The 20,839-nt window shown below is 40.7% G+C and overlaps 1 protein-coding gene across 1 annotated transcript in view; it reads right to left on the bottom strand.

Annotated features, from left to right (window-relative positions):
- VPS50 (VPS50 subunit of EARP/GARPII complex) overlaps window positions 1-20,839 on the bottom strand; it is a 994,344-nt gene that overhangs the window by 353,363 nt on the left and 620,142 nt on the right. Inside the window, exon 17 of the mRNA XM_053714049.1 lies at window positions 9,950-10,040. Within this exon, the coding sequence (XP_053570024.1) occupies window positions 9,950-10,040 (91 nt within the window). The remainder of the gene's footprint in view (window positions 1-9,949; window positions 10,041-20,839) is intronic.

Genomic DNA, 20,839 nt, shown 5'->3' with positions numbered 1-20,839 from the left:
TTTCAGGAGGCTGCTGTCCAGCAGTCTCATAAGCCAAACGGATGATGCTTTTCAGCCAAAAGGAAAGAGGTAGCCGTAGCATTTTGACCTCTATGCTTTCCAGCATAGACAACAAACAAAGAAGATGATTGGCGAAAATCTTTGAATACATGCAAATAAAACTTCAAGGCACGAACCATGTCCAAGTTGTGCAACAGACATTCCATCTTAGAAGAAGGATTAGGACACAGAGAAGGAACAACAATTTCAAGATTGATATTCCTGTTAGAAACAACCTTAGGTAGGAACCCAGGTTTGGTATGCAAAACCAACTTATCATCATGGAAAACAAGATAAGGTGAGTCACATTGTAATGCAGATAGTTCAGAAACTCTTTGAGCTGAAGAGATAGCAACTAGAAACAGAACTTTCCAAGATAGAAGCTTAATATCTATGGAATGCATGGGTTCAAATGGAAACCCCATGAAGAACTTTAAGAACTAAATTTAGACTCCATGGGGGAGCAACAGGTTTAAACACAGGCTTAATTCTAACTAAAGCCTGACAAAAAACCTGAACGTCTGGGACATCTGCCACACGCTTGTGCAACAGAATAGACAAAGCAGATATCTGTCCCTTTAAGGAACTAGCGGACAATCCTTTCTCCAATCCTTCTTGGAGAAAAGGCAAAATCCTAGGAATCCTGATCTTACTCCATGAGTAGCCTTTGGATTCGCACCAAAAAAGATATTTACGCCATATCCTATGATAGATCTTCCTGGTGACAGGCTTTCAAGCCTGAATTAAGGTATCTATGACTGACCCCGCTTTGATAAAATCAAGCATTCAATCTCCAAGCAGTCAGTTGCAGATAAATTAGATTTGGATGCTGGAATGGACCTTGAACCAAAAGGTCCTGTCTCAGTGGCAGAGTCCATGGTGGCAGAGATGACATATCCACCAGGTCTGCATACCAAGTCCTGCGTGGCCACGCAGGCGCTATCAAAATCACTGAAGCTCTCTCCTGTTTGATTCTGGCAATCAGACACGGAAGGAGAGGGAATGGTGGAAACAGATAAGCCAGGTTGAATGACCAGTTACTGCTAGAGCATCTATCAGTACTGCCTGAGGATCCCTTGACCTGGATCCGTAACAAGGAAGTTTGGTGTTCTGACGAGATGCCATCAGATCCAATTCTGGTGTGCCCCATAGCTGAACCAGTTGAGCAAACCCCTCCGGATGGAGCTCCCACTCCCCCGGATGAAAAGTCTGACGACTTAGAAAATCTGCCTCCCAGTTCTCCACCCCTGGGATATAAATCGCCGATAGATGGCAAGAGTGAGCCTCTGCCCATCGGATTATCCTGGAAATTTCTATCATCGCCAAGGAACTCCTGTTCCCCCCTGATGATTGATATAAGCTACAGTCGTGATGTTGTCCGACTGAAACCTGATGAATCCGGCCGAAGCCAGCTGAGGCCACGCCTTAAGAGCATTGAATATCGCTCTTAGTTCCAGAATATTTATCAGTAGGAGGGCCTCCTCCCGAGTCCACAAACACTGTGCTTTCAGGGAATTCCAGACTGCACCCCAGCCCAGTAGGCTGGGGTGCGTTGTCGCAATAACCCACACTGGCATGCGGAAACACATTCCCCTGGACATGTGATCCTGTGACAACCACCAAAGAAGAGAGTCTCTGGTCTCTTGATTGAGATTTATCTGAGGAGATAAATCTGCATAATCCCCATTCCACTGTTTGAGCATGCATAGTTGCAGTGGTCTGAGATGCAAGCGAGCAAAAGGAACTATGTCCATTGCCGCTACCATAAGTCCGATTACCTCCATACACTGAGCCACTGACGGCCGAGGAATGGAATGAAGAGCTCGGCAGGTGGTAAAAATCTTTGATTTCCTGACCTCCGTCAGAAATATTTTCATGTCCACCGAATCTATCAGAGTTCCCAGGAATGGAACTCTTGTGAGAGGAATAAGAGAACTCTTTTTCACGTTCACATGCCACCCATGAGATCTTGAGAAAGCCCTGGTCTAAGTGGGGTGAAACGCGTAGAAATACTGAACACTTGGTGAAATCTGCACGGATCTAACCTGTATATCAGAAGGAGGATAAAGTTTTTGAGCTCGAGAAACCTCTGCGTACAGAGTACTAAGAGCAAAGTGAAAGGTTGGAGGGCCACTGGAGAAAAGATTACTTGCGCAAGTATATCAGAATCCAATACATCTACATTGCACAGCTGAGGGTAACCGGTGACGTCAGACGCTAAGCTAGCAGCGTGAAGAATCCCGGTGAGTGTGAAGCTGTATTTGCTGAGACCTGCGAGTGAGAGCAGCAGGCAGAGGATTGAACCAAGGTGGTAAGAGTGCCTTTGGGGACTGAGATTATCCAAGTTTAAGATAACACTTATACGGTACAGCCTATTATATTGAATCACAACTGAACATCTCTAAAGATAATTATCCCTGGTCTCCGTTTGTTCTAAGGCTTGTGGATCAGATTAAGGACTGTGATCTGACTGTTTGAAAAGAATCTTTTGAACGTAAAAGACTCAGAGTGAATATAAATTTATATCCATTGTCAGAAAAGCCAATTACTAGCCGTTGCCAAACGCTTACTCCACGAGACTTGGAGTAAATATTGGGACTTTCCTTATATACATTATAAACTGTGTTGATTATATAGCTACATTGTTTTAAGGCAATATTATAAATTTGAAACTACTAGTTAGGCCATTTATGTATAGCCAATTTTATTAAAGGGTTTTATGAATGAGAGTATGAATGTAATGTGAAAAATCTTATTATTGTTTGTGTATTATTATAAAGTCATAATAAATAATTTTAATTTTGACCTTGTTGGTAAAGAGATTATTTAAGATCTTGAATATAGAATTTTCATTACAAAGTTTGTGATCAAATAAAAAGTTCTGCAGAGATATACACATAAATAACACGATAAATACCTGCTCATTAGGAGCCGTAATACCCACAGCTGTAAGCGCCTCTACACCATATTTTTTAACTTATTTTCTATCTAAAACTGTCTAGGAAGGAGACGGTAATCGTAGCAAGGCAAGGTGGGCACAGCCTAGCGCATCACACACACCAATGTTTAAACCCATGAGATCTTAGAAAGGCCAACACTAAGTCCGTGTGAGACTTGGCAAGTTGGAAAGTCGACGCTTGAATTAAGATGTCGTCTAGATAAGGCGCCACTGCTATGCCCCTCAGCCTTAGGACCTCCAGAAGGGACCCTAGTACCTTTGCGAAAATTCTTGGCGCCGTGGCCAACCCAAAGGGAAGAGCCACAAACTGGTAATGCCTGTCCAGAAAGGCAAACCTGAGGAACTGGTGATGATCTTTGTGGATAGGAATGTGTAGATACGCATTCTTTAGATCCACGGTACTCATATATTGACCCTCCTGGATCATTGGTAAAATAGTCCGAATGGTCTCCATCTTGAATGATGGAACTCTTAGGAATTGGTTTAGGATCTTGAGATCTAGAATTGGTCTGAAGGTTCCCTCTTTTTTGGGAACCACAAACAGATTGGAGTAGAAACCTTGCCCCTGTTCTGTTTTCGGAACTGGGCAGATCACTCACATGGTAAAAAGGTCTTCTACACAGCGTAAGAACGCCTCTCTTTTTGTCTGGTTTACATATAATTGAGAAAGATGGAACCTCCCCCTTGGAGGAGAATCTTTGAAATCTAGAAGATACCCCTGGGTTACAATTTCTATGGCCCAGGAGTCCTGAACGTCTCTTGCCTGGCCTGAGCAAAGAGAGAAAGTCTGCCCCCTACTTGATCCGGTCCCGGATCGGGAGTTACCCCTTCATGCTGTCTTAGTGGCAGCAGCAGGCTTTTTGGCCTGTAATTCCCCTTGTTCCAAGCCTGGTTAGGTCTCCAGGTTGGCTTGGATTGAGCAAAGTTCCCCTCTTGCTTTGCAGCAGGGGAAGAGGAAGCGGGACTACCCTTGAAGTTTCGAAAGGAACGAAAATTATTTTGTTTGGTCCTTGTCTTATTTGACTTATCTTGAGGGAGAGCACGACCCTTCCCTCCAGTGATGTCTGAAATGATCTCTTTCAGTGCAAGCCCGAATAGGGTCTTACCTTTGAAAGGGATGGTCAAAAGCTTAGATTTAGATGACACATCAGCTGACCAGGACTTAAGCCCTAACGCTCTTCGCGCTAAAATGGCAAAACCTGAATTCTTTGCCGCTAACTTAGCAAGATGAAAACCGGCGTCTGTAATAAAAGAATTAGCCAACTTAAGGGCCTTAATTCTGTCCAAAATATCATCTAGTAGGGTCTCCATCTGAAGAGCCTCTTCTAGAGCGTCAAACCAAAAAGCAGCTGCAGTGGTTACCGGAACAATGCACGCTATAGGTTGAAGAAGAAGAAAACCCTGAATTTTCTTTAGGAGACCCTCTAATTTTTAATCCATAGGATCAATGAAAGCACAACTGTCTTCAATAGGTATAGTTGTACACTTAGCCAGAGTAGAAATAGCACCCTCCACCTTAGGGACCGTCTGCCATGAGTCCTTTATGGTGTCAGAAATGGGGAACATTTTCTTAAAAACAGGAGGGGGAGCGAACGGAATACCAGGTCTATCCCACTCCTTAGTAACAATATCCGAAATCCTCTTAGGGACCGGAAAAACATCAGTGTAAACAGGAACCTCTAAATATTTGTCCATTTTACACAATTTCTCTGGAACTACAATAGGGTCACAATCATCCAGAGTAGCTAAAACCTCCCTGAGCAATAAACGGAGGTGCTCTAGCTTAAATTTAAATGCTGTCATATCTGAATCTGTCTGAGGGAACATCTTTCCTGAATCAGAAATCTCTCCCTCAGACAGCAAATCCCTCATCCCTACCTCAGAACATTGTGAGGGAATATCGGATACGGCTACTAAAGCGTCAGAAGGCTCAGCATTTGTTCTTAACCCAGAGCTACTGCGCTTCCCTTGCAACCCTGGCAGTTTAGATAAAACCTCAGTGAGGGTAGTATTCATAACTGAAGCCATATCTTGCAAGGTGAAAGAATTAGATGCACTAGAAGTACTTGGCGTCGCTTGTGCGGGCAAAACTGGTTGTGGAGAACTTGGGGAGAACTAGATGGCGAAACCTGATTTCCTTCTGTCTGAGAATCATTTAATGCCAATTTCTATAAATATGCTGTTTGCAATTTATAGACATATCAGTACAATTGGGACACATTCTTAGAGGGGGTTCCACAATGGCTTCTAAACAAATTGAAGAATGATTTTCCTCAGTGTCAGACATGTTTAACAGGCTAGTAATGAAGCAAGCAAGCTTGGAAAACACTTTATTTAATGAAAAAAATACAATTTGCAAAAACGGTACTGTACCTTTAAGAGAAAAAAAGGCATACACAAAACAGGTTAAAATTGCTTCAAAAATTCAGAAATTTTAACAGTGTACCCACTAAGCTTTAGAAGGATTGCACCACAAGTAAAAAAGCAATAGACCCCCTAATTAAAAAAACGGATTGATAATTGTCTAAAACTGGTTAAAACCCCCTAAAGAACCTTACCACAGCTCTGCTGTGACCCTACCTGCCGTTAGGAAGCGATAATATGGGGTTTAAAGCTTCAATTAGTCCCTCAGAAGACTATCAGGACCTCAGGAGAAGTTGCTTGCTGCTTGTAAATGCTTGTAAATAGGCCCCGCCCACCTCATTCGAAGTTGCTGGGGCCTACACAAAACTAACAAACCCTGCCTGAAAGCCATGTGGGTTATAAACAACCCCAAAGAACCCTCAAGCAAATGTCCCATAAAACAGAAAACGTTACTCCCAGACACAAAAACGTTTGTCCGAAATTCACATAACAAACTGAGTGCCCACAAAAAATTAACCCTTTATGCAAGCTAGTAAAAACCTCTGATAACACTAGGATTACTGCTTACCCTTCCCCTAATGGGGACACTGTCATCCTTTCTGAGTTAACACAGTCTCTGCAGAAAAAATGACTGAACATACCTTATTGCTGTATAGCAAGAAACCGTTCCTCACACTGAAGTTTTCCTGTACTCCTCAGCTCATGTGGGAACAGCAGTGGACCTTAGTTACAAATGCTAAGATCATCATCCTCCAGGCAGAAATCTTCATCTATGTCCTGCCTGAGAGTAAATAGTACAACACCGGTACCATTTAAAAATAACAAACACTTGATTGAAGATAAAATAAAACTAACAGTTTAACACCTCTTCTCTTTACCCTTCCTGCTTAGAGCCAGCAAAGAAAATGACTGGGGGAGTGGAGTTAAGGGGGGAGCTATATAGACAGCTCTGCTGTGGTACTCTCTTTGCTACTTCCTGTCAGGAAGGACAATATCCCACAAGTTAGGATGAATCTGTGGACTCGGTACATCTTGCAAAAGAAAAGTGAAAATGCTCCATTTTAAACTTAAAATCTGGCTCCTCCGAAGTCAGAGGTTTCAAAGAAGCCGATTCCATCCAAGAGAGGGCACCCTCCGACGAGTCGGAGGCGTCCTCATCATCGGATAATATCTCAGGCTGAGAGAAATCCAACAGAGTAAATGACCCCTGGGACAGAAGGCTATGTCTTTCCTTTTGCAGGGCGTGGTAGGGAATGAAAGACCGTAGAAACCGCTTCTTGCAACTGGGCAGCAAAATCTGGTAGCCACGAGGCCGCTCCCGAGGATCAGAAGGGCCATGGGGAGCTACATGTGTAATCGGAGATGAATGTGGGGAATGCACCTCATGGCACGAAGAACCCTCAGAGGTGGATGGCTCAGTAGTAATAAATATCTTATTCTTTTTAGATATTGCAATCTTATCAAAGCATGTGGAACACAGTTGAGCAGGCGGATCAACCTGTACCTCTTCACAATAAACACAGGTATTAGATTTAATTAAAGAGGGAGTATCCTCTAACATATCAGAGTCCTCCATAGCTTACGCCTTTAATACGGATTAGATAAGTTAAATGGCACCTTTATACACCAATGGCCAGGGCACTCCTCACCTCCTATGACCCGGACCACAGAGAAACCGTTACATCTCCCGTAATTGCCGAACAGGAAAGAGGAAGTGGCCACACCAGGTCACATGGAGTGCCATGCATTACCGCCCCTGAACTATAAAAAAAACATGCCAAAAGAAGGCTGCGCCGATCTTACGCCTGACTGTTCACACATTGCTAGAGCCTTATCTCACACATGACATAGCATCAAACACAATAAAATATTATGAATAAATCGCCCCCTATTCAATAATCCCCTGTCCAGGGATATTAACCCATGATTTTATACAAATAAAAGGAGACACACTGTGACCCTGTCTTCTTGCGTTATCATATGTGTATAAAACAAAACGATCTTACCAGAATCTATGCTGTTGAACAGGAACACGGCCCTTCAAGTGTGACAGGTTAGTAGCATCGCTCCTGACATGGACTTGAGAGAATAAAGCAGGCAGGGAAGCTCGTCAACGCTGATTGCTTAAGGAGCTGTTAATCATGAGACGGGATGGCTTCGCAGAAGAACTCCCCCTGCATCTCCGGACTCTAACTTTCACCCATGCTCTCACTGAGAGGCTGACAGGACTACTTAAAACTCCAGTCCCATTTCGAAGAGTACTACACTCCATAAGAGACTACTCCAATCTTCCGACACTTCTCTGCCAACCTCCTGTGACGAAAGGCAAAGAATGACTGAGGGATGAGGGTAGTGGGGGAGGTATTTAAGCTTTTGGCTGGGGTGTCTTTGCCTCCTCCTGGTGGGCAGGTTCTTAATTCCCACAAGTAATGAATGAAGCAGTGGACTCTACTCCCATTAAGTTAGAAATAAATAATGAACATATATTGCAAAGTTATTTTACTATATGTAATTAAACAATTTATATTAATATCTTGAGGTGTTTAATGTAAGGTATATCCTATCTAATACTTTAACTAGCCCCATATAACCTCGCTTTCTGGAGAGGGAGAGATTTAAAATATAATTAAAAATAGGGTAGGGTTTTATAAAATGAACATAGTCATCTTCTCCACAAACAATGCTGCTGTTGACAAAGAAATTGAACACTTACACCGGTTTGAATTGCTAAAAATGCCACAGTAATCGACAAGGTTTATGTAAAAGCTCACAAAAACATTTATGAGCTTTCAAAAATAGGATGTCCATTTGAAACTGTTTTATTAAAATTAACTAAACTTGTGTTTCATCTCTTTTATTATAAAGACCACTAAGCTGAAATCTGTAAATTTATACAAAGAGCTTTATTTATCATTCGACGGGTAGACGAGGTCCGCTGTAATGATTTTTGTCTGCCCAGCCACGCGCTGAGCGGGCAGCAATATGCTGCCCACATTTAACATTGCCCAATCCGCTGATTGTGCAATGCTGCCCCATGCTTGTGCGCGGTAAATCGAGCGCAACAAGGAGCTGTCAGTCATCCCGATACAATCTGGAAGATCGCAATCCGCCACCTAAAGTGTCGCAGAGTGGTTAAGTAGCAGTGGCCTTAAGACTGCTGCTACTTAACTAGTGTTTAAGACTTGCTCCACTCTCAAGGGCTGTGAAAATAATAAAATGAAAGGTTGCTGTATATATATGTATATATATATATATATATATATATATATATATATATATATATATAAATAAAAAAAAATAGGTTTTAAACATATGCATGGTACATACAACAAAAACTTTTTTTTTCCAGCGCAGAATACATAATACAACTTGAAACTGTATATGTATGGCATACTCTTGCCAGAAGCTTATTAAAACTTAAAATAATTTAGCTATGACATTTAATATATTATACATTAATATACACTAGACAGTCTGTTGTGTGATGACAGCATCAACATTTAAAAAGGCACAAAGTTCTAAAACCAGAATTTTGGGGGAATGTTAATTATTCATTCATTTTGCATAATCATTTCATTTTTGCAGCTTCCTTCCCACAAAACACTCCTAGCAACATTAATTATATTCGTAAAAAAAAAAAAAAAAAAAAACAATTTTCCTTTGACGCGCAAGCAAATCTCATCTTAATATCAATATCTAATCCTAAAGCATGAACATAAGACAACTTGGATGACTAAATCACCAGTGCCTCTTTTCAGCTAATTTATTTTCTTTTTTTAAATAACCAGTCATGTATTTTTTGATCTAGAAATCATTACTAGTGCTATCATTGTGTCAAAAGACCGGTTTTAATATTAAATCATTCATATTTTATGAAAGCAAGCAAATTGCTTCATTACTAGGAAAAAAAGGAGAAAGTAAATGATGTCCTTATTCATTTGTGTGATTAATCTGTAACTATAACGCAAATCCCTTCTCTGGATGAGCTATAAACCAGCCATTTGTAACTAAAGTATGTTAGTAAGGTAGATGGCTTGAAGAATATGTTGTCCTACAATATGGAAATATTGTGAGTCTGGAGCCTATTACTGTCTCAAATGCCCTTCTAAAATTGTTTCCATAGTGTGATCTGACATTTCTTCACATACTGGCATAACTAGGTAGATTAACTTCTTAATGGCAGCTTAAAAACATATTGATGTTACTGTAAGCAAAGGAGTCACATACAATTTACATTTTACAGTTTAAGCTAATTTACCTATCATTTCATGACAGTTTGGCCATTGTCTAATAAAACTAGCAAAGCATAACGGCAAGTTAATGAAGGATTTGTATTCTTTAACATTTTAATTAAATTGTGCCAGTCAATGTTGGGTCTTGGTCATACACAAGGAGAATTAGTTACTTTGCTTTAATTTTATGACACATTTTTCATCAGTTGGTCATTATTTATACATTGCAAACATTTTGGGAACTATGTATTTTCAAGACTAAACCAAAACATTCTTTATAGCGAATCTATTTGATTACACAACCAATGTTTATGCAAAACGACAATAAAAAAATCACCATCAGTTTATTACTTACATGCAACTGAAGGATACTAAAACTTGACTTCACTGGGCATAGTTCCCAGGTCTCATTTTCAAGGAACATCCTTAGTTCTTCAAGACGTGTTCTAAAAAAAAAAAAATATTGCTATTAATTAAAGGGACAGAGCATGTGATTTTAAACAACTTTCCAATTTACTATTCTATTATAGGAATGCATTATTGGGAGCTAGCTGCTAATTGATGGTTGAACATAAATGCCTCTCGTCAATGTTTCACCAGATGGGTTCAACTAGCTCCCAGTAGTGCATAACTGCTCCTTCAACAAAGGATAGCAAGAGGATAAAGCAACTTTGATAATTTAAGTAAATTAAAAAGTTGTTTAAAATCACATGATCTATCTGAATTATGACAGAATAAAATGTGGGTTTCGAGTCCCTTTAAGGAAATACAAAACAAAATGAAAATATTCTTATCAATGTGGTTTAAAGGGATATTGCAGTTTTTAGTTTAACCTGTTTGAACACTGCAAAAAGTTTAAAAAAATGTTATTTTGTAAGCAAAATTTGAAAGGTTTTGAAAAAATGGGAGACATCCCTTGTTGTGGCCAATCAGGAACAGATATTAATGAACTTGAAAGAATGAGTATTCATTGCAAAGTTGTTCCACAATGCATACTTAATTTACGGGAAATCAAATTTTTATTTTACTGTCCTTTTAACTTTCTATCGCCTAGATTGAGAGTTCTGCATTAGCCGTCAAAACCAGCGTTAAGGGGTCCTAACGCTGGTTTTGGCCGCCCGCTGGTATTTAGAGTCAGTCAGGAAAGGGTCTAAAGCTCACTTTCCAGCCGCGACTTTTCCATACCGCAGATCCCCTTACGCCATTTGCGTATTCTATCTTTTCAATGGGATCTTTCTAACGCCGATATTTAGAGTCTTGGCTGAAGTGAGCGTTAGAAATCTAACGACAAGACTCCAGCCGCAGAGTTAAGAGCTTTCTGGGCTAACGCCGGTTCATAAAGCTCTTAACTACTGTGCTCTAAAGTACACTTACACCCATAAACTACCTATGTACCCCTAAACCGAGGGCCGCCACTCTATTACATTTTTTAACCCCTAATATGCCGACTGCACACCGCCGCAACCTACATTATCCCTATGTACCCCTAATATGCTGCCCCTAACATCGCCGACCCCTACATAATATTTATTACCCCCCTAATTTGCCCCCCCAACGTCGCCGCTACCTACCTACAATTATTAACCCCTAATCTGCCGACCGGACCTCACCGCTACTATAATAAATAGTATTAACCCCTAATCTGCCCTCCCTAACATCGCCGACACCTAACTTCAAGTATTAACCCCATATCTGCCGACAGGACCTCGCCGCTACTCTAATAAATGTATTAACCCCTAAAGCTAAGTCTAACCCTAACACCCCCCTAAGTTAAATATCATTTTATTCTAACAAAATAAAATAATTCTTATTAAATAAATTATTCCTATTTAAATCTAAATACTTACCTGTAAAATAAACCCTAATATAGCTACAATATAAATAATAATTATAATGTAGCTATTTTAGGATTAATATTTATTTTACAGGCAACTTTGTATTTATTTTAACCAGGTACAATAGCTATTAAATAGTTAATAACTATTTAATAGTTACCTAGTTAAAATAATTACAAAATTACCTGTAAAATAAATCCTAACCTAAGTTACAATTAAACCTAACACTACACTATCAATAAATTAATTAAATAAACTATCTACAATTAAATAAACTAAACTAAATTACAAAAAACAAACAAACACTAAATTACAAAAAAACAAACACTAAATTACAAAAACAAACAAACACTAAATTACAAAAAATAAAAAAAGATTACAAGAATTTTAAACTAATTACACCTACTCTAAGCCCCCCCCCCAAAAAAAAATGCCCTACCCTATTCTAAAATAAAAATTGTAAAGCTCTTTTACCTTACCAGCCCTTAAAAGGGCCTTTTGCGGGGCATGCCCCAAAGAAAACAGCTCTTTTGCATTTAAATAAACATACAATACCCCCCCCAACATTACAACCCATCACCCACATACCCTTAATCTAACCCAAACCCCCCTTAAAAAACCTAACACTAAGCCCCTGAAGATCTTCCTACCTTGTCTTCACCACGCCGGGTATCACCAATCCATCCAGAAGAGGGTCCGAAGTCTTCCTCCTATCCGGCAAGAAGAGGTCCAGAAGAGGCTCCGAAGTCTTCATCCTATCCGGCAAGAAGAGGTCCAGAAGAGGCTCCGAAGTCTTCATCCTATCCGGCAAGAAGAGGAGATCCGGACCGGCAAACATCTTCATCCAAGCGGCATCTTCTATCTTCTTCCATCCGGCGCGAAGCGGGACCATCTTGAAGCAGCCGACGCGGATCCATCCTCTTCCAACGACGTCCTAAGTCCGAATGAAGGTTCCTTTAAATGACGTCATCCAAGATGGCGTCCCACGAATTCCGATTGGCTGATAGGATTCTATCAGCCAATCGGAATTAAGGTAGGAAAAATCTGATTGGCTGATTGAATCAGCCAATCAGATTCAAGTTCAATCCGATTGGCTGACCCAATCAGCCAATCAGATTGAGCTTGCATTCTATTGGCTGATCGGAACAGCCAATAGAATGCGAGCTCAATCTGATTGGCTGATTGGATCAGCCAATCGGATTGAACTTGAATCTGATTGGCTGATTCAATCAGCCAAACAGATTTTTCCTACCTTAATTCCGATTGGCTGATAGAATCCTATCAGCCAATCGGAATTCGAGGAACGCCATCTTGGATGACGTCATTTAAAGGAACCTTCATTCGGACTTAGGACGTCGTTGGAAGAGGATGGATCCGCGTCGGCTGCTTCAAGATGGTCCCGCTCCATTCCGGATGGAAGAAGATAGAAGATGCCGCTTGGATGAAGATGTTTGCCGGTCCAGATCTCCTCTTCTTGCCGGATAGGATGAAGACTTCGGAGCCTCTTCTGGACCTCTTCTTGCCGGATAGGAGGAAGACTTCGGACCCTCTTCTGGACGGATCGGTGATACCCGGCGTGGTGAAGACAAGGTAGGAAGATCTTCAGGGGCTTAGTGTTAGGTTTTTTAAGGGGGGTTTGGGTTAGATTAGGGGTATGTGGGTTGTAATGTTGGGGGGGGGGTATTGTATGTTTATTAAAATGCAAAAGAGCTGTTTTCTTTGGGGCATGCCCCGCAAAAGGCCCTTTTAAGGGCTGGTAAGGTAAAAGAGCTTTACAATTTTTATTTTAGAATAGGGTAGGGCATTTTTTTTATTTTGGGGGGCTTTGTTATTTTTTTAGGGGGCTTAGAGTAGGTGTAATTAGTTTAAAATTCTTGTAATCTTTTTCTATTTTTTGTAATTTAGTGTTTTTTTTTTGTAATTTAGTGTTGTTTTTTTTTTGTAATTTAGTTTAGTTGATTTAATTGTAGATAATTGTAGATAGTTTATTTAATTAATTTATTGATAGTGTAGTGTTAGGTTTAATTGTAACTTAGGTTAGGATTTATTTTACAGTTAATTTTGTAATTATTTTAACTAGGTAACTATTAAATAGTTATTAACTATTTAATAGCTGTTGTACCTGGTTAAAATAAATACAAAGTTGCCTGTAAAATAAATATTAATCCTAAAATAGCTACAATATAATTATTAGTTATATTGTAGCTATATTAGGGTTTATTTTACAGGTAAGTATTTAGATTTAAATAGGAATAATTTATTTAATAAGATTTATTTTATGTCGTTAGATTTAAATTATATTTAAGTTAGGGGGGTGTTAGGGTTAGGCTTAGCTTTAGGGGTTAATACATTTATTAGAGTAGCGGCGAGGTCCGGTCAGCAGATTAGGGGTTAATACTTGAAGTTAGGTGTCGGCGATGTTAGGGAGGGCAGATTAGGGGTTAATACTATTTATTATAGGGTTTGCGAGGCGGGAGTGAGGCGGATTAGGGGTTCATAAATTTATTATAGTAGTGGTGAGGTCCGGTCGGCAGATTAGGGGTTAATAATTGTAGGTAGGCGGCGATGACGTTGGGGGCGGCAGATTAGGGGTTAATAAATATAATATAGGGGTCGGCGGTGTTAGGGGCAGCAGATTAGGGGTACATAGGGATAACGTAGGTTGCGGCGGTGTACAGAGCGGCAGATTAGGGGTTAAAAAAATTATGCAGGGGTCAGCGATAGCGGGGGCGGCAGATTAGGGATTAATAAGTGTAAGGTTAGGGGTGTTTAGACTCGGGATACAGGTGTTTAGACTCGGGGTACATGTTAGGGTGTTAGGTGCAGACTTGGGAAGTGTTTCCCCATAGGAAACAATGGGGCTGCGTTAGGAGCTGAACGCTGCTTTTTTGCAGGTGTTAGGTTTTTTTTTCAGCTCAAACTGCCCCATTGTTTCCTATGGGGGAATCGTGCACAAGCACGTTTTTGAAGCTGGCCACGTCCGTAAGCACCGCTGGTATTGAAAGTTGCAGTGGCGGTAAATATGCCTGTACGCTCCCTTTTTGGAGCGTACAGGCATATTTAATAGCTGTTGTACCTGGTTAAAATAAATATTAATCCTTAAATAGCTACAATATAATTATTAGTTATATTGTAGCTATATTAGGGTTTATTTTACAGGTAAGTATTTAGATTTAAATAGGAATAATTTATTTAATAAGATTTATTTTATGTCGTTAGATTTAAATTATATTTAAGTTAGGGGGGTGTTAGGGTTAGGCTTAGCTTTAGGGGTTAATACATTTATTAGAGTATCGGCGAGGTCCGGTCAGCAGATTAGGGGTTAATACTTGAAGTTAGGTGTCGGCGATGTTAGGGAGGGCAGATTAGGGGTTAATACTATTTATTATAGGGTTTGCTAGGCAGGAGTGAGGCGGATTAGGGGTTCATAAATTTATTATAGTAGTGGTGAGGTCCGGTCGGCAGATTAGGGGTTAATAATTGCAGGTAGGCGGCGATGACGTTGGGGGCGGCAGATTAGGGGTTAATAAATATAATATAGGGGTCGGCGGTGTTAGGGGCAGCAGATTAGGGGTACATAGGGATAACGTAGGTTGCGGCGGTGTACAGAGCGGCAGATTAGGGGTTAAAAAAATTATGCAGGGGTCAGCGATAGCGGGGGCGGCAGATTAGGGGTTAATAAGTGTAAGGTTAGGGGTGTTTAGACTCGGGGTACAGGTGTTTAGACTCGGGGTACATGTTAGGGTGTTAGGTGCAGACTTAGGAAGTGTTTCCCCATAGGAAACAATGGGGCTGCGTTAGGAGCTGAACGCTGCTTTTTTGCAGGTGTTAGGTTTTTTTTCAGCTCAAACTGCCCCATTGTTTCCTATGGGGGAATCGTGCACGAGCACGTTTTTGAAGCTGGCCGCGTCCGTAAGCACCGCTGGTATTGAAAGTTGCAGTGGCGGTAAATATGCCTGTACGCTCCCTTTTTGGAGCCTAACGCAGCCCTTCTGAGAACTCTCAATACCAGCGTTATTTAAAAGGTGCGGGGGAAAAAAAGCACGCGTAGCTAACGCACCCCTTTGGCCGCAGAACTCTAAATCTAGGCGTATGGTATTAAAGGGACATGAAACCCAAATTTGTTCTTTCATGATTTAGAATAAGCATGTAATTTTAAACAACTTTCTAATTTACTTCTATTATCTAGATATACTTTGCTGAAAAGCATATCTAGATAGGCTCAATAGCTGCTGATTGGTTCCTGTACATAGATGCCTCATGTGATTGGCTCAAACATGTGGATTGCTATTTCTTCAATAAAGGATATCTAAAAAATGTAGCAAATTAGATAATAGAAGTAAATTGGAATGTTATTTAAAATTGTTTTCTCTACTTGAATCATGAAAGAAAACACCTGAGCAAACACCTCATTCTTTAAATGAGAAGAACATAAAAGTTGTGTTTCTTAATTTATAGTGCAAGATGCTATCACTAAGAAGTTGCATTAAACCGTTTTCTACTACAGAAATATGTGACTCATACATCATTAAAATGCCTTTAAAAGACAGTCTAGTCAAAATTAAACTGTCAGATAGGGCATGCAATTTTAAACAACTTTCCTATTTACTTTTATCATCAAATTTGCTTTGTTCTCTTGGTATTTTTTTGTTGAAAGCTAAACCTAGGTAGGCTCATATGCTAAATTTCTAAGCCCTTGAAGGTCGCCGTTTATCTTAGTGCATTTTGACAGGTTTTTTTTACCGCTAAACAGCGTGCTAGTTTATGTGTGCCATATAAGTAACGTGCTCACGGCCATGGAGTTACCTAGGAGTCAGCACTGATTGGCTAAAATGCAAGTCTGCAGATGCTTAGATACAAGGTAATCACAGAGGTAAAAAGTATATTAATATAACCGTGTTGGTTATGCAAAACTGGGGAATGGGTAATAAACAATAAAAATTGTGGGGTAGACTGTCCCTTTAAGTTTGAATCAGAGATTGGATGCTTTGTTGCTGAAATTTTGTAATTAGGGATTTTGGAATTGGGAACAGCAAAGATCTAAAAAGATATGTAAGTTTGGACAAAAGGTTCCTCTTAAAAGCCGCAGTTCTTCCCAACCAGGAGAGACTAGAGTATTCCATAGTGTCTATGGTGCTAATGAACCTGTTCATACTTCAATTAACTTTCCACCATATTGAAAGACCCACTTCATCAGGCTATTCAGAGAATTTGGTTACTGACAAAAAGTGACAGACTTTTTCTCCCTAATAATTGCACAAAAAAAGTTTTGTTTTTTTTTTGTTTAAGAGGAGTTTATGTTTTCAATTAAAATTGTTGATTTAAATAATAAAAAAAATGCTGCAACCTCAGTCTGTTGAGCTGTTTGTTGAATTTTAAGTCATACTGGACAATGAACGTGCTAGATTTACTAGTATGAGCTTGACTAAAAATGTAGGTGAAAAAAATGTTTCACATTTGGTAGATACTTTCTTAATTGAGTTGGACGGCTAAGCACTAGAAACACAGGAAAGAAAATATAGAACTTAAACCACAATTTAAAAAAACAAAACACAAACACATACATATATATTTATATATAGGGATGGAAAAACACAATTTATGCTTACCTGATAAATTTCTTTCTTTACGGATATGGAGAGTCCACAACGTCATTCAATTACTGTTGGGAATATCACTCATGGCCAGCAGGAGGCGGCAAAGAGCACCACAGCAAAGCTGTTAAGTGTCACTCCCCTACCCATAATCCCCAGTCATTCGACCGAAGGGAAATGGAAAAGGAATAACACAAAGGTGTAGAGGTGCCTGAGGTTTAGCCAAAAATAATAATAAAGGGTGGGGTCGTGGAGTCTCCATTTCCAGAAAGAAATGTATCAGGTAAGCATACATTTTGTTTTCTTTCCTAACAAATGGAGAGTCCACAACGTCATTCAATTACTAGTGGGAACCAATACCCAAGCTAGAGGACACAGAATGAACAGCCAGGGAGAACAAGACAGGCAGACCTAAACAGAAGGCACCACCGCTTGGAGAACCTTTCTCCCAAAAGAGGCCTCAGCCAAGGCAAAATATATCAAATTTGGAAAATTTGGAAAAATTATGCAGAGAAAACCAAGTTGAAGTCTTGCATATCTGTTCCACAGAAGCTTCATTTTTGAAAGCCCAAGAAAAGGAGACAGCCCTCGTGGAATGAGCTGTAATTCTCTTGGTAGGCTGCTGTCCAGCACTCTAATAAGCAAAACGAATCATACTTCTCAACCAGAGGGAAAGAGAAGTAGAAGTAGCCTTCTGACCCTTACGCTTTCCTGAGAAACAAACTAACAGGGCAGAAGACTAGCGAAAATCCTTAGTCGCCTGTAGGTAGAATTTAAGAGCACGCACAACATTCAAGTTGTGCAACAGACGTTCTTTATGAGAAGAAGGATTGGGACAGAGAGAAGGAACAACAATTTCCAGATTAATATTTCTATCCGAAACCACTTTAGGAAGAAGCCCCAATTTAGTACGAAGAACCGCCTTATCCGCATGAAAGATAAGGTAAGGCGAATCACACTGCAAAGCCAAGAGTTCCAAAACTCTCTGAGCAGAAGAGATAGCAATAAGAAACAAAACCTTCCACGATAGCAACTTAATATCTATGGAATGCATTGGCTCAAACGGAGCCTGTTGCAAAAATTTAAGAATAAGATTAAGGCTCCAAGGAGGAGCAACAGATTTAAACACAGAATATAAACTTGTTCAAATCACAATCCAATAAAAAAAAAAAAAAAAAATGTGAAATGTCCCAAATCAGGCAGTCACTGTGGATCTCTCTAGATGAATCTCAGGGAAAAAAGGGGAGAAAGCACATATAGTGAAGTCCTGTGACTGTAATTTTGTTAAAAAAAGGCAAAGAGTGGTAATTACAGTCACAGGACTTCACTATATGTGCTTTCTCCCGAGGTTCATCTGGAGAGATCCACAGTGACTGCCTGATCTTGAACATTTCACATATATCCTTTTGTGCACTATCACATTTTTGTTTTTGTTAGGTTTAAGCACAGGCCTGATTCTGACCAGGGCCTGACAAAAAGAACATCTGGCACATCCGCCAGACACTTGCGTAACAAAATAAATAATGCAGAAATCTGACCTTTCAGAGAACTGACTGACAACCCTTTTTCCAGACATTCCCGAGAGAAAAGACAAAATTCTAGGAATCTTGACCCTACTCCAAGAGTAGCCCTTAGATTCACACCAATAAAAGTATTTACGCCAAACCTTATGGTAAATTATTCGAGCAACAGGCTTGCGAGCCTGGATCATGGTCTCAATGACCGATTCAGAAAATCCACGCTTAGACAGAACTAAGCGTTCAATCTCCAAGCAGTCAGCTTCAGAGAAACAAGATTTGTATGGAGGAATGGATCCTGAGTTAGAAGGTCCTTCCTCAGAGGAAACCTCCAAAGCGGCAGAGATGACATCTTCACTAGGTCTGCATACCAGATCCTGCGAGGCCATGCAGGAGCTATTAAATTACTGATGCTCTATCTTGTTTGATACGAGCAATAACTCGGGAAGAAGCACAAACGGAGGAAACAGGTATGTTAGACTGAAATCCCAAGGAACTGCCAGAGCATCTATCAGAGCGGCCTGAGGATCTCTTTACCTTGAACCGTACCTTGAAAGCTTGGCGTTCTGGCGAGACGCAATCAGATCCAACTCTGGCACCCCCCATTTGAGGGTTAACCTTGAGAACACCTCTGGATGGAGAGCCCCCTCCCCGGGATGAAATGTCTGTCTGCTCAGGAAATCTGCTTCCCAGTTGTCCACTCCAGGAATGTGGATGGCAGATAGACAACAATAGTGACCTTCAGCCCGACTTCTCCCGAGTCCATAGTCCCTGCGCCTTTAACGAGTCCCAGACTGCTACCCAGCCTAGCAGGCTGGCGTCCGTGGTCACAATTAACCAGGAAGGTCTCCGGAAGCATGTGCCCTGAGACAGATGATCATGAGAAAGCCACCACAGGAGAGAGTCTCTTGTCGGCTGGTCTAGATCTTTCCTCTGAGACAGATCTGAATGGTCTCCATTACATTGTCTGAGCATGCATAATTGCAGAGCTCTCAAATGGAATCGAGCAAAGGGAATGATGTCCATGGAAGCGACCATCAGACCAATTACCTCCATACATTGAGCCACTGATGGCCGAACAGTAGACCAAGAGAGAGAGGCAAGAGGAGAGAATTTTGTATTTTCTGACCTCCGTCAGAAGAATTTTCATGGATAGGGAATCTATTATGGTCCCTCAGAAAACCACCCTTATAGCTGGAACAAGGGAACTCTTTTCCAAATTCACTTTCCAACCGTGGGAACATAGAAAAGGCAACAAGGTCTCTGTATGAGAGTTTGCTTGTTGAAAAGATGGCGCCTGAACCAATATGTTGTCCAGGTATGGCGCCACTGCAATTCCCCAAGACCTGATCACTGCCAAGAGAGTCCCCAGAACCTTTGAGAAAATTCTGGGTGCTGTGGCATGTCCAAACGGAAGAGCCACAAACTGAAAGTGTTTGTCTAGAAAAGCAAATCTCAGGAATTTGTGATGTTCCCTGTGGATGAGAACATGAAGATACGCATCCTTCAGGTCCAAAGGAAGAAGGGAATGGATGGTTTCCATTTTGAAGGACGGTACCCTGAGAAACTTGTTGAGGCACTTTAGGTCTAAAATGGGTTGAAAAGTTCCCTCTTTTTTGGGAACCACGAACAGATTTGAATAGAATCCTAGACCTTGTTCCCTTACTGGAACTGGAACAATCACTCCAGGAAAGGTACTGAACGCAATCACTCCAGGAAAGGTACTGAACGCAGTTCAAGAATGCCTCTCTTTTGACCTGGTCTGCAGAAAATCTTGAGAGGTGGAATCTGCCCCTAAGAGGGACAGTTTTGAATTCTATTTTGTAACCCTGTGTCCTGCTACTGTACCTTTAACAGGGGGCATGATTCTTTCTCCCAACTCTGCCTACTTAAACACGCCTCAGGCAGTCTTTCATTGCTTGTTAATTATCAGTGTTACATGTCTTGTGACACAATTTAGAAGCCACACTTTGATTCCGGGTAAAACTACCTAGAGATTATTTTCTCATTTGAAGCTAATTGCTGTACCTTAGTAGTGCTGAAATGTTTTCCAGCTCTTGTCTAATCCTCTACAGCCTTTGTGACCAGTAACTACGCAAGTAAGCGCCTTGCTGCTGCATTAGTAGAGAGACACTCCTCCTCTCTCCAGCGTGAACCACGCTGTCGGACCGCACAACCTCCAGCACTTCCGCCATCACAGCGTGTCAGGTTGATCTCAGACGGATCTCACGCAGCAGCCAGCACCAGTGTCCTGGACTTGTGCTGCAAACCGTTTACATCGGTCAGGAAAGTAAGTCAG

This window comes from Bombina bombina, chromosome 5 (genome assembly GCF_027579735.1).
Source record: "Bombina bombina isolate aBomBom1 chromosome 5, aBomBom1.pri, whole genome shotgun sequence".
Classification (NCBI taxonomy): domain Eukaryota; kingdom Metazoa; phylum Chordata; class Amphibia; order Anura; family Bombinatoridae; genus Bombina; species Bombina bombina.
Note: the sequence above shows the minus strand (reverse complement) of the source record. Positions and strands in the feature narration are given on the sequence as shown.